Source organism: Rhinatrema bivittatum, chromosome 1 (genome assembly GCF_901001135.1).
Source record: "Rhinatrema bivittatum chromosome 1, aRhiBiv1.1, whole genome shotgun sequence".
Taxonomy (NCBI): Eukaryota; Metazoa; Chordata; class Amphibia; order Gymnophiona; family Rhinatrematidae; genus Rhinatrema; species Rhinatrema bivittatum.
The window spans coordinates 88,051,758-88,065,841 of record NC_042615.1 but is presented as its reverse complement, the minus strand read 5'-3'; the positions used below and the strand labels follow the sequence as shown (position 1 = coordinate 88,065,841).

General features: G+C 46.2%; 1 protein-coding gene across 1 annotated transcript in view; it reads left to right on the top strand.

Annotated features, from left to right (window-relative positions):
* NEK1 (NIMA related kinase 1) overlaps positions 1-14,084 on the top strand; it is a 328,757-nt gene that overhangs the window by 169,697 nt on the left and 144,976 nt on the right. The window contains 1 exon segment of the mRNA XM_029573804.1: positions 3,609-3,704. Within this exon segment, the coding sequence (XP_029429664.1) occupies positions 3,609-3,704 (96 nt within the window).

Sequence of the window (14,084 nt, the reverse complement as noted above, 5' to 3'; positions counted from 1 at the left end):
AGTCATCGGGTGCCTGCGCGGGTCTTCCCGCGCAGGCACCCGATGCTCTCCACTTCCTCTTCCAGGCCGCGGGAAGAAGAGAGCACGCCGGTGACTGCAGCGCGGCTCGGAGGAAAATGAAAATCTTCAACCGCGGCCGATGGGACTCCACCTTCGCCTCCGCGAGGGCTGAAAATGAAGGAGGTTAGCGTTGGGAGGTGGCTGCTGCTGCTGCCGCCGCGAGTTCCCAGGGGGGGGGGGGGGGGGGGGGAGAGAGAGAGTGAATGAGCGAGCAAGCATGTGTGTTTGAGATCCTGTGTGTGTGAGTGAGAGATTGCATGTATGTGAATGATTGAGAGCCTGTATATGTGAAAGAGAGTATGTCTGTGATTGAGATCCTGCCTGTGAGAGAGAGAGCATGAATGTAAGTTTACCATTGGGACCCTGTATGTGTAAGTTTGTAATTGAAAACCTGTTTGTTTGAAAGAGTATGTGTGTATGATTGAGATCCTTTGTGTGTGAGAGAGATCATGTGTATGTATGATTAAGAGCCTGTGTGTATAAGTAAGAGAGAGATCATGTGTGTCTGTGTCTGACAGCTGGTTTAGGTGATGGAGCATGTGAGTATGTGATTGAGAGCCTGTGTTTAAATGAGAGAGAGAGACCATGTGTGTCTGTGTGTGATTGAGAGCTGATTTAGGTGAGGGAGCATGTGAGTATGTGATTGAGAGCCTGTGTGTAAATGAGAGAAAGAGAGGACATGTTTGTAAGCATGTGAATGAGAGTCTGTGTGTGAGAGAAAAAGACAGCATGTATTTATGTGATTGAAAGCCTGTGTGTGTGTAAGCGTGAAAAGATAGACAGCATGTGTGTAAATGTGTAATTAAGAGCCTATATAAGTGAGAGAGAAAAAACATTTGTATATGTGAGTGACTGAGAGCATGTGTGTATAGGTGTGTCATTGAGAGCCAGTGTGAGAGAGAGCGCTGGTATGTGACTGAGAGAGGAGAAAGTTCCAAGCAAACCACCCCACCTCCTGCTAATTCAGAACAATCTCAGGACACCTGGATATCAAACGTTCCCAGGTATGCAGAGCAAAAAAATTTTTGTATCCTTATTATTTTTCATTACTGGATCTTTGTGTCTGCTATTTTGAAATATTTTGTTGGTATCTGGAAATGTTTTATATGAGTTTTTAATTATTGGATATTCCACTCATCAGCTGTTTCGAAATATGTTCTTTTTGTTAGTACAGTTTTACTGCTGATGATTTTATATTTCTTGATTTGTTTTATAAGGATGTGTGATGTTTCTTTTTTCCTTTGTTACACTGCATACAGAGGCTCTGGCTTGTTGCAGTTTCCAATTCAGTTTTTGTCTGCATGCTTCTTGTTATGCGTTTTGGTCTCTTTATTCTATGTTAGGTGAGGGACAGCACGTGATTCAGGTGAGGTTTTCTGCTGGCGTGTAGTTTCTGTGTAGGACTCTATAGCAGCCTGACTTGGTCCGTTTTCCTAATAGGAGATGTATTGGTGTCTTAAGGCCTGGTGTAATATTTTCAGAGACTTATTGTACTTTAAAAGTGTGATCTTACATAAAATGCACACATTTACTTGTATTTAATTTTAAACATATTGTATGGCTCTCATGGAATTACATTTTAAAATATGTGGCGTTTATGGCTCTCTCAGCCAAAAAGGTTCCTGACCCCTGCCTTAGGCCATGGCATGGCCCCAGAGGGAGGACTCCGGAGAAGCGCCAAGGCAGGCGAGACACATCTGAGCATGGGCGGACAGGCTGAAGACTTGGGGCCCTGATCTCTGCCGAACCCAAACGCACCAGAAGAGACCCAACAACGCAATGCTGGTCTCTGGGGTAGCCTTCCGGCCGCTCTATATCCCTTTCGGACCTGCCATCTAGGAACGGCAGGTATAACAGGACAGACAGATGTTGAGGACAGGCGATGACTGAGGAACAAGGATGAGATATAGGCACTTGAAGACTTGGACGAGACAAAAGCACTTGGAGACTAGAGATGAGGCCCTTGGAGACTCAGGCAGGCGCTACCCCTTAGGGCGCTGTAGACAGCCCTCGTGGGCTGGTCACGGACCACCCTGTCCCACTGTGTGCCCTATACACTGAAGAGGCTGGTCGCGGACCATGCGGAGAGCAGGACACAAGCGCAGGACTGAAGCTAGGACAGAAGGAGAATCCGGGCAGCACTTGAAGACAGATCCAACCGGAACAGGGCTTCAATGACCGGAACAAGACTCAAACTCAGGTTCAGACATGGATTCAGGTAATCTCAGGATGGTCATCTGGAGATGGAATGCGATTGCGAGACAAGGCTGAGATACCGGGAGCCAGGAACTGGAGGAACCGGGGCAACTGGAGAAGAGGACCGAAGACGGGGACATCTGGAGATGGGGATATCAAGGCACAGGACGAACAAGGACGCAGGATCCGACGAGAGACCAGGAACAACGGACGAAAACAAGTGAGCTCCCATAAAGAACACGGACCTTGAAGGAGAGACGATGGACCTCTGAGCCTCCTGGACGAAGAGCTGGAACAGAGCATCCAGGAGCAGGCAAGCTCCTTGCGAAGGCAACGAGGGACTGGTGAGGAGCCTTTTTATAGGGTTGAAGAGAAGACGCTCGGATAATGTCATCAGGCGGGGCCACGGGGCTTTTCCTGCCACGGGCCCTTTAAATAACGAAGAGAGGCCAGGACAGGGGGCAGCGGCATTCATGCCACGAAGAATCGGAGCAGAAGAAAACGCTGGCGGCAACAGGCCGCGAAGAAGAGGCTGGAATGTTGGCGACTCCCTGCCACGAGACGAGGCTGGGATGTCGGTGCCTCTATGCCGTGAGGACAGGCAACAGCAGTGGCTCTGCCTGCCGCGGATTGAAGAGGGCGGTGGCACTCCTGCCACATGGAGGCAGCAGCGTCAGCAGCCTCCAGGCCGCAAGGAGAGAGGCAGCAGCGGCGCCCCCACTACACAAGGCAATGGCGTTGGTGGCCTCAGGTCCATGAAGGTGAGAGGCTGCTGACGGTTGGGGCCTGTGAGCAGCATTGTAACAAATAAGGTTTTTACATTGTACAAATCCAAGGAATGAAAAGACAGTTACGTAAATCATGTACCAGACTAGCAATTATTTAGTTGAACCTTGATTATATAGGGAGCCAATGAAAGTCTGCCACTACAGGAGATATATGATCATGAATTCAGAAATGAGACGAGCTGCTGCATTCTAAAGAGTTGTATTGGCTTAATGACAGACAAGGGAAGACCTAGATACAACCTATTGCAATAGTCTAGGATAGGTATGATCATCAACTGAATAACAGTACAAAAATCACATGGAAGAAGCAAAGGTTCAAGGTGAGGGGTGTATTATCACAGAATCAACAGGCTCTGAAAGAGATATTCCCTCTACTGCTGATCTACCCAGCAACTGCTGCCCCATTGCTCCTGAATTATTTTCTTCTCTGTCTCTTATGATTATATAATACATACACTGACACCTCTGTAATCCTTGTAGTGGTTTGAATTTTTTAAATATATATAAAGCACTGTATCGGTTTAAAGAGAGTCAGGGTTTGTGTTTTGTTTTTTATTCTTCCAGGCTCAAGCAAATGCACGAGCTGCTTTACTGAAAGAACAACTGGAAAGAAAGAGAAGAGAAGCTTACGAGAGGGAGAGAAAAGCTTGGGAAGAACTCGTAAGCACCTTCTATCCAGCCTAGGCTATTTTGCTTCTTGTTGATTTTTTATTTCATCTTCAGATAGCTATCCTTTACAATAGATTTCAAAGGGAGATTCTGTCTGAAGGATTTTGTACAGAAAGAAGCTTAATATTTTGCTGCTTGGGCAAAGTTTGCAATTTCCATGTCTCAATATTTATGCTTAAATAGATCTGTATTGACTAAAAGCGTATGCTGTCTCCCAGTCAGTCCACCAGCTGCCATGTTAACATTTTAATGCAGTATTTAGGTGTTGCATATTTCATTTCTTCAAAGAAAGCTTACAGATAACTAAAATATTTCCTATCTAACTTCAGTAATCTCATGCATAATACTGACTTAAAATCTTGTATGTGAGATTACCAATTATTTCCCTTCTTCTATTCTCTTTGCACCTTCAGACTGTTCTGCAAAGTACTGAGCATCATGCATGTGGGCAGAGGTTGCTGAGCTTCTAGGGTTTCCAACTCATATTTAAAATGTTTATGGTCTTGGGGCTAGAAATTGCAACAGTGCCAGAAAGCAGTAATTGTGAGCAAACTGTCCTTGGGGTTATTCTTAGTTTTATACCTAGCTTTTCTAGTCAAGCCAACCCAAAGTGACTTAAAAGCATTTCAGATCCAATATTACATTAAAAGGTTTTCACATAAAAATTACAGCAACAAGAAAAATCAATAAATATTTAAAAAATGGTGGTTTCTATAAAATTGGCTACAACAGAGGGACTCAGCTGGCTGCCCCTCTGACTGTGGGTGGTACTTACGCAGATAGTTTACTGCGGTTAGTAGCGAGTGACAAATGCAGTTCAGGAGGAACAAGCACAAGTGTAGGCATATGATCATCTGAATCCTTTTCCTCAAGTTCTTCCAGTCCTTCAACCAAGTCAGATAGCCCTTCAATGGTGGAGCGCCTTCCATCTAAAACTGAGGGGTTCACCGGTGCTGGTAATCCTTTCAGAATCATGGGAAGGAGTCATGAAATCTGTGTGTAGCAAGATCAGAAATGGCATTACTTGGGTATATTTTGTCTATTTTAAGGGTGCAGAGGCAGGAGTAGCTCAGGTAAGAAAATGATTAAGAAATATGAGTTGTGAGGGAGAGACCAGAAGGTGCCCAGGAACATACTGATTGGATTATACTACTGCCTACCACCCTCCAGGCAGAATGAACAAATTCGACTTTGAAAACTTTCCTAAGGACCTATGCCAACAAACGCCAGGGCAATTGGTCGACTCTCCTTCCATAGGCGGAGTTCTCCTACAATTTCCATATTAGCTCCACTAAGGGTTCTTACCCATTTCACATCGTATATAGGGAAAAAGCCTTTCCCGCCACAGTCAGTTCCATCATCCATCCTTTCACGAGCAGGATAGCTAACTGCACAAGAGCTCCAGGAACGCTGGATTCGTATTGAAGATATGCTTCAGAAGGCTGCACACAGAGCCAAAAAGATGACAAACATGCACCGGCAACTGGTGCCGCAATTCAAACCGGGAGACAAGATTTGATTAAATATCTGCCACGTCTGGCTCAGAATGTCCTCCATGAGGCTCGCCCCTTGCTACATCAGGCTCTTTCCAGTCTCTCGACAGGTGGGGCCCATGACTTACCAACTGAGGCTACCCTCCTTTCTGGAGATCCAACATGCGTTCCATTTTTCCCTCCTCGAGCTCTTAACCCTTACGTGGCCATCCCAAAAGGTGCCCAGAACCCCAAGAAGTATCCACAGAAGAGGACAAGGGTCTACTAAGTGAGCGAGATATTTGACATTAGACGTCGGAACAAAAAATGGGAGTACCTGATCTCTTGGGAAGGGTACGGCCCGGAGGACAACACATGGAAACCTGCCTCGACCATCTTTGACAAGAACTTCCTAAGAGCATTCCATGCTGTTCACCATAAGAAACTCAGGCCCCTTGGGGGAGAGTTTAGAGGAGGGGGGTACTGTTGCATTTGCCGGCTGCAGGTCTGACCTGCGACCAGCCACACTTACCTGCAGACCCAGACCAAGGAGGGCCCCCCAATGCGCCAACCGGCGAAAACACAGCCAACCGCCTCGCAGGCCCAACTCAGCCTGCGAGGGACGCTGCTCAGCTGAGCGGGCATCCCTAGGCACGCACTTGTACAGCGGAGCTTGTTTTAAAGCGTCAGCATCAGGAATAGCCCCGTGGCGCCTCAGGATAACATTAACGGCCTGTCATTATATAAGGCCTGCTCTGCCTCATCTCAAATGCTATATGCCTTTCCCCCATGGTCCTTGGGCAGATTAGTTTGGAGGGTCGAAGGTAACAGTGGGATGGTGCTTTTGGTGACACCGAATTGGCACATGGTATTCAGATCTGTCAGATTTGTGAAGGCTCTTGGTGGACTTCTTCCCCCCACCGCCTTCCAGCGCACAGAAATCTGTTGCAGCAGGGATCGGTCCTTCACGAAGATCTGATTGTTTTGTCTTACAGTATGGCCCTTGGGAAGGCTTGCTCTCTGAAGCATGGATATTCTACTGGGGCAATTACCACCTTGCTACTAGCACAAAAGTTCTCTACTTCCTTAGCATATGTGCCAGTTTGGCAAGTTTTTGAGGCTTAGTGTGAAGATCGTGGAGTACTTCCTCATTCAGTTAAGTTTCCGCTCACTTTGGAATTTTTGCAGGATGGGTTGGCCCTTTCTCCCAGGCAAGCAGGATGGTAGTCCTCACATATGGGTGACATCTTCAGGCGGAGCCCTATTACGGAACACTTTTGTCAAAGTTTCTAGAAACTTTAACTGGCATTCTGAGCATGCCCAGCATGCCATGATCCCTGTGTCCACAGGGGTCTCCCTTCAGTCTCTTTTTTTTTTCCGCGCTGCAGTTTGCCTCACGTTTAGGAGCTCTGTGAGATTTTTTTCACAACTTTTCCTCACGGAATCACTTGAAGTTTTACTTCACAAATAATTTCCCTACACAGGTCTCCCTTTGCATACATTTCATTGGCGCTCGGTGAGTACTATGCCGTGTTCTCCAGTCGGTTCCTGTCACCTCACTATTGGTTCCCCTGGGTTACCAACCGAATTGCGGCCCTCTTTCTCCCTATGTCTATCACCCTCGGTCCGCTCCACGATGCCTGCGAGTGTCCTTGCTGCAATCTCCCTTCGGGTCCATTGGGGCTAGAGGGATTGGGACGTCCACGGTTCCCGTTGTGGTCGTTGTCGATGCCTCCAGGGCCGCTGTCGATGCCTTCAATGCCGCCATAGTCACCTCCATCGATGTCCTCTACTAAAGAAAATGCTCCATACATCGGGTTCTCAACCAGAGCCCTGTGCAGTCCTTGGGCGAGAAACACTTGAAGTTTTACTTCACAAATAATTTCCCTACACAGATCTCACTTTGCGTACATTTAATTGGCGCTCAGTGAGTACTATGCCAGGAGCAGTAGAGGTACGGTGACTGTCCGTCACCAATGCCATCTGGGACAGCGAGGGCATCTTTCTCGGTGCTGGAGAATGACCGGGCCGAGCACCATGGGAATCATCGTCCCCAGCGCCATCCATGACATCGGTGGCAGCTTCCTTGGTGCTGGAGAATGACTGGGCTGAGCACTGAGGGGAAACATTTCTCACTGCCACAGTAACCATCTGTTACCGACACCATTCTGGACATTGGTTGCAGTTTCCTCTGTGCTAGAGAATGACCAGGCCGAGCACCGAGGGAAACGTCGCCGGCCCCAACGTGGTTCCGCGTTCGGTGCCAGCATTGATACCGCACCGGCATCAATGTCCATTGAGCCAGTTGCAAAGTGGGCCCGGGTACAAGAGTCTCCATGCTCCTCTGCACCCGAGGCACTGAGGCGTTCCCCACCGACACCAGTGCCGGGTACTGAGCCACCACAGATTCATGTGGAAGTGCCAGTAATGCCTAGCCTGTCTCCCGCTGTAGCTGTGCTACCTATACCAGCTTCCAGGGAGGAGCTGGATGTCCTCGTCCATCAGGCTGTCCTCGATGTCTTCCGGAATCTACTACCACTGGAGCCATCGATATTTGCACCGTTGTCGCACCACCTCATTGTGGCACCTACCAACGACAGCCTAAGTCATTGACGCCGACTCGTCCTTCTGAGCCTCCACGGACTCCTATACATATCCTGGGATCCTCGAATGGCGATAGGCGCTTCAGCACGATCCCATCGAGACCTAAGTAAAGGAAGTGTATGAAACCATCCCTTTCGACCTGGTCACTAAAAAGGACCAGAAGTTTTCGGGAGGGTCTAGGTCATAACTTCTTCCAAGAACTATATTGGTGTCACATATTGCTATTTACCAGCTATATTTGACACAACACCAAGAGAACCTCTCTGCCATCCACATGAAATTCGAGCAACATGTGATTGCTTCGAAACATCCTCCCGTTGAGAGCAACAGGACTCAGTGCTAGATGGTGAACCTGGCTTACCGCCCCTAATTTACCGCCCGAAGTCCAAGATAAACTAGCTAGCTGATCTGCCATACACTGCAGAAAATCTCTTTGTGCACAAGATCCAGCAGACAGTGGCTCAATTGCAAGACCACCGCGAGACCCTGCAACAGCTCTCTACGTTTCTTGCACAGCAAAGAGGGATACTAGAAGGACCTTTTACCGCTCACGCTCTCGCGTGAGATCAACTGATATCCAGATCACACCAGCTCCGCTAGTCGGGCAGGCTCCTGGATTTTTCAACCTTGCCAGAGAACAGAACGGTCCATCCCATTGAGGACCAGGGCTCGGGATACCGTTACCCGGATGCAACAAGGCAGAGGATTTTAATCCCGCTATTTCCTACTTTCAAAGAAAACAGGCGACCTCCACCCATCCTGGACCTCAGAAATCTCAACAAATTTCTTCAGAAAGAAAGGTTCAAAATGGAGTCTCTCAGCACCATGCTTTCCTTGCTAGAACAAGGGGGTTGCCTCTGTTCTCTGGACTTTCTATATACTTCATAGTGAGTCAACAACATTTTCAATACCAAGTTCTGCCATTCGAACTAGCTTCAACAACTTGTGTATTCACCAAATGCCTAGCAGTGACTGCCACTCATCTTCAAAGAAAAGCATTCACGTATTTCCTTTCCTGGACGACTGCCCAATAAGGAGTCAATCCTAACAAGGAGCTCCAAATTCTCTAAGACTCATATAAATCTACTACATTTGACTGGGAATTCTGATCAACTACCATAAATCCCATATGGAGCAGATCTGGGCACTATAGTTGCAACTGCCTTCCTGCCCAACAACCGCGCAGACATCCTATCAAATTGTCTACATCTCTGCACGCATGCAACATAGCCTCAGCCCTTCAATGCTTCCACTGCTGGGCCACATGGTTTCCATGATCTATGTCACTCCTATGGCCAAACTAGCCATGAGAAAAACTCAGTGGATTTTAAGATTTCAGTGGCTCTAAGCCGTTCAACCGCTTTCGTCCGTGATCCATATCACCGATCCAGTAACCAAATCCTCAGATGATCTTGGCCACGGTCATGTCCAACTTGGGTTGGAGAGCTCGTATCAACACCCTCCAAACCCAAAATGCGTCGACGCTGCTGCATGAGAAATCTCAATTCAACTTCCTGGAGCTTCGAGCCATGCGTTATGCCCTTTATGCTTTCAAACACTGCCTCTCGCACAAAACTTTGTGGATACAGACAGACAACATAATGGCAATGTGATACTCAAACAAACAGGGACGCACAGGCTCTTATCTGCTGTGCCAGGAAGCCGTGCAGTTCTGAGCCTGGGCCCTTGCAAACTCCATACTCTCCGGGCCACTTATCTAACAGGCATACCGAACATACTAAGGAGCATCTCAATCGATGTCTCCATCCCCACAAGTGGTCTCTGAATCCATGTGTAGCGAGTAAAATCTTCTAGCGCTGAGGTCAGCCAACTATTGACCTCTTGTGTCCGAATCGAACCACAGAGTGGACAGATTCTGCTCCCTATACAGGCTTCAAAATGCGTTAACCATGGACACATTTGCTCGCCCCGCAACAAAGGCCTCTTCCGATACCTCTCATAGCCAAAACTCTCGTGAACCTATAGCAAGACAGGTTTTCAATGATTCTCATAACCCCGTACTGGCCTTGACAAGTATGCCTGCCCACAGGTCAACCTCAATACACAGACTCACTGATATTCTCAGGTACTTGTAACTTCACGAAAACCTTCCACGCGTAAATCTTACCATTCAAAATTGGCAAGATTTACCAAATGGCATGCACAAAAAGGTTTTGGCCTCTTTTTTTCCTGCCCCACTCTATCTCTATTAGACTATCTAGGATACCTTTTGGATTCTGGTCCCTAGACATCCTCCGCACGGGTACACCTCAGTTCCATCTCAGCGTACCACCAGGAAGTAGGGGATGCCCTGTTAACGGCTCATCCTCTTATGAGTCGGCTTATCATGGGTTTTCTAAGACTTAAGCCTCCTCTACGATCACTGGCTATGGAATGGGGCCTAAATGTAGTGCTTACAAGGCTCATGCGTTCCCCGTTCGAGCCTTTGCATTCCTATAATGTTAAAATTCTAACATGGAAAATTATTTTTCCTCATAGCCATCACCTCTGCTAAAAGGGTCAGTGAGTTACAAGTCCTTGTTGCATACTCACCCGACACTAGGTACCTCCATGACCGAGTGATCCTCCATACTCACCCTAAATTTCTTCTTAAAGTGGACACAACCTCTCACCTTACTCAGTCTATAGTCTGTCCACTTTTTCCCCAAGGCCTCACTCTCACTAGGGTGAGAGGGTTTTGCACATCTTGGACTGTAAGCGTGCACTTGCTTTCTATCTAGACAGCACTGCACTGCATAGGAAATCCACCCAACTCTTTGCTTCTTTGACAAAGACAAGCTGCAAGTTCCAGTGGGCAAACAAACTCTCTCCAACTGGCTAGCAGACTGTATTGAATTCTGCTATGAGGAAGCAGGCCTTCATCTCCAGGGGTGAGTTCAGGCACAGTTTGTAAGGGCCATGGCAACTTTGGTAGCACACTATCGTTCAGTACCAATTGCCGACATCTGCTAGGCTGCGACATGCACATTTGCAGCCCTCTACTGCTTAGATAAGGAAATCCGCCAATCTGTCTTGAAAAACATTGTTCCAGTATAATCCCCAACTCCTTCCACAACCACCTGTTTGATTTCAGGCTGCCTAATCATTGCCAATAGCATCCCAATTATTGTGCCTGCTGCACGAGTTGTCTGCTATTGACCTGTTGTAATATGAGTCAGTCTGTGGCTTGCTAATCTCCCATATGTAAGGACTACCATCCTGCTTGTCCTGGGAGAAAGCAGAGTTGCTTACCCATAACAGGTATTCTCCCAGGACATCAGGATGTAGTCCTCATGAAACTCACTCGCCACCCCGCGGAGTTGGGTCCACTTACGTTTATTATCTTATTTTTTTGCTCGTTCTTTTTGCTACAAACGAGACTGAAGGGAAACCCCTGTGGACACAGGGATCATGGTATGCTGGGCATGCTAAGTGTTCGTAATAGGGCTCCACCAGATGACATCACCCATATGTGAGGACTACATCCTGCTGTCCTGGGAGAACACCTGTTACAGGTAAGCAACTCTGCTTAATTCCTTGAAGGTACAGGTAGCAAGTCTTGCCTGTTTCAGGGGCCAGGCGAATGGTGAATCCTTATCGTCTCTTCCAGATGTGGCCTATTTCTTCAGGGGAGTGAAACATCTTCTTCCTCTCTTGCGGTTTCCAGTACCCTTGTGGAGTCTTTAATCCACTGATGCGTAGCTTTTCATTGCAGTTACTGACTTTGAAAACGGTGTTTCTGATGGTGATTTTTTCTGTACATCAAATTTCTGAGCTGCAGGCATTGTCATGCCAGAAGCCGTTCCTTCTGGTGACTCAGCGATATAGCTGCTTATTGTTCCTTCTTTTTTTGCCTAAAGTGGTCTCAGATTTTCATTTGAATCAGTCCATTTTCCTGCCGACTCTAGATAGGGAAAGAGATGTGGAGGAATATCGCCTGTTGAGTCCTTTGGATGTTAAAAAAAAAAAACAGAAACATGTCATGAGGTAGCTTGAGGTTTCTAAATCTTTCCGAAAGACGGATCGCCTGTTTGTCCTTCATGATGGAGGTAAACAGGGCGAGCTGACTTTGCAGGCTACAATAGCTCGGTGAATTAAGGAGGTAGTCGTGGCTGCATATGTGGATACTGACAAGCCGTTGCCTGCTCAGGTTAGGGCTCATCCCACATAGGGCTCAGGCAATGTCATAGGCGAAGGTTAGATTGTTGTCTCCTGTCAACATTTGCCAAGCTGCGACATAGTCCTCCCTACACATCTTTTCCAGGTATTATCGGCTGCATGTGCAGGTCCAGGAGGACACAGCCTTTGCACATGCAGTTTTGACTGGACCGTGGGCAACCTCCCACCTTATTCGGGAGTAGCTTGGGTACATACCACTGATCCTGAATCCATCTCTCTGGATGCTAGGAAATGAGAAATTACCACTTACCTGATAATTTACTTTTGCTTAATCCAGACAGATGGATTCAGCTTCTCGCCCTTGGCTGCCGAATGATTGTTATGGTCCTCCTGCGTGACTGTTCCAGGGGTTACTGGTAAGTGTTCATCCAGTCCCTAAATTAGTGTTCATACATTCTTTGCATGAGTTCAGTGTTTCTTGTTGGTTGAGCCAAAAACATAACCTTCAAAAACTGGAAGAAGGATCCATCTGAAGAAAATAAGAAAAATCTTAAGCATTGTCAAGTTAAGTGTAAAACATTGATAAGGCAGGCTAAGAGAGAATTTGAAATGAAGTTGGCCATAGAGGCAAAAACTCATAATAAAAACTTTTAAAAATCTATCCAAAGCAAGAAACCTGTGAGGGAGTTGGTGGACTGTTAGATGACCGATGGGTTAAAGGGGCTCTTAGGGAAGATAAGGCCATTGCAGAAAAACTAAATTAATTCTTTGTTTACTAATGAGGATGTTGGGGAGATACTGGTTCTGGAGATGGTTTTCAAGGGTGATGATTCAAAAGAACTGAACCAAATCACTGTGAACCTGGAAGATGTAGTAGGCCAAATTGAAAGCTAACGAGAAGCAAATCACCTGGTCCAGATGGTATGATCCCAGGGTTCTGAAGGAACTCAAAAATTAAATTTCAGGTCTATTAATTAAAATGTGTAACCTTTCATTAAAACCATCCATTGTACCTGAAGACTGGAGGGAGGCCAATGTAACCCCGCTAGTCGGGAAAAATAGTGGAAACTATTCTAAAGATTAAAATCACAGAGCATATAGAAAGACATGGTTTAATGGAACACAGCATGGATTTACCCAAGGCAAGTCTTGCCTCACAACTCTACTTCATTTTTCTGAAGAGGTTAATAAACATGTGGATAAAGGTGAACCAGTAGATGTAGTGTATTTGGATTTGCAGAAGGAGTTTGACAAAGTCCTTCATGAGAGGCTTCTAAGGAAACTAAAAAGTCAAAGGGTAGGAGATGATGTCCTTTCGTGGATTACCAACTGGTTAAAAGACAGGAAACAGAGTAAGATTAAATGGTCAATTTTCTCAGTGGAAAAGGGTAAACAGTGGAGTGCCTCAGGGATCTGTACTTGGACTGGTACTTTTCAATATATTTATAAATGATCTGGAAAAGAATACAATGAGTGAGGTAATCAAATTTGCAAATGATAAAAAAAAAGTATTTGGAGTAGTTAAATCACAAGCAGATTGTGATAAATTGCAGGAGGACCTTGCGAGACTGGAAGATTGGGCATCCAAATGGCAGATGAAATTTAATGTGGACTAATGTAAAGTGATACATATAGAGAAAAATAAACCATGCTGCAGTTACGATTTTAATTTCCATATTAGGAGCTACCTCCCAGGAAAAAGATCTAGGCATCATAGTGGGTAATACATTGAAATCATCTGCTCAGTATGCTGCGGCAGTCAAAAAAGCAAACAGAATGTTAGAAATAATTAGGAAGGGAATGCTGAATAAAACGGAAAATGTATAAAGCCTCTGTATTGCTCCATGGTGAGATCGCACCTTGAGTACTGTGTACAATTCTGGTTGCCACAACTCAAAAAATATTATTGCGATGGAGAATGTACAGAGAATGGCGACTAAAATTATAAAGGGGATGCAACAGCTCCTCTATGAGGAAAGGCTAAAGAGGGGTTGGGGCTGTTCAGCTTGGAGAAGAGACAGCTGAGGGGGGTATTATAGAGGTGTTTAAAATCATGAGAGGTCTAGAATGGGTAAATGTGAATCTGTTGTTTACTCTTTCGGATAATAGAAGGTCTAGGGGGGCACTCCATAAAGTTCACAAGTTGCACATTTAAAACTAATCAGAGAAAATACTT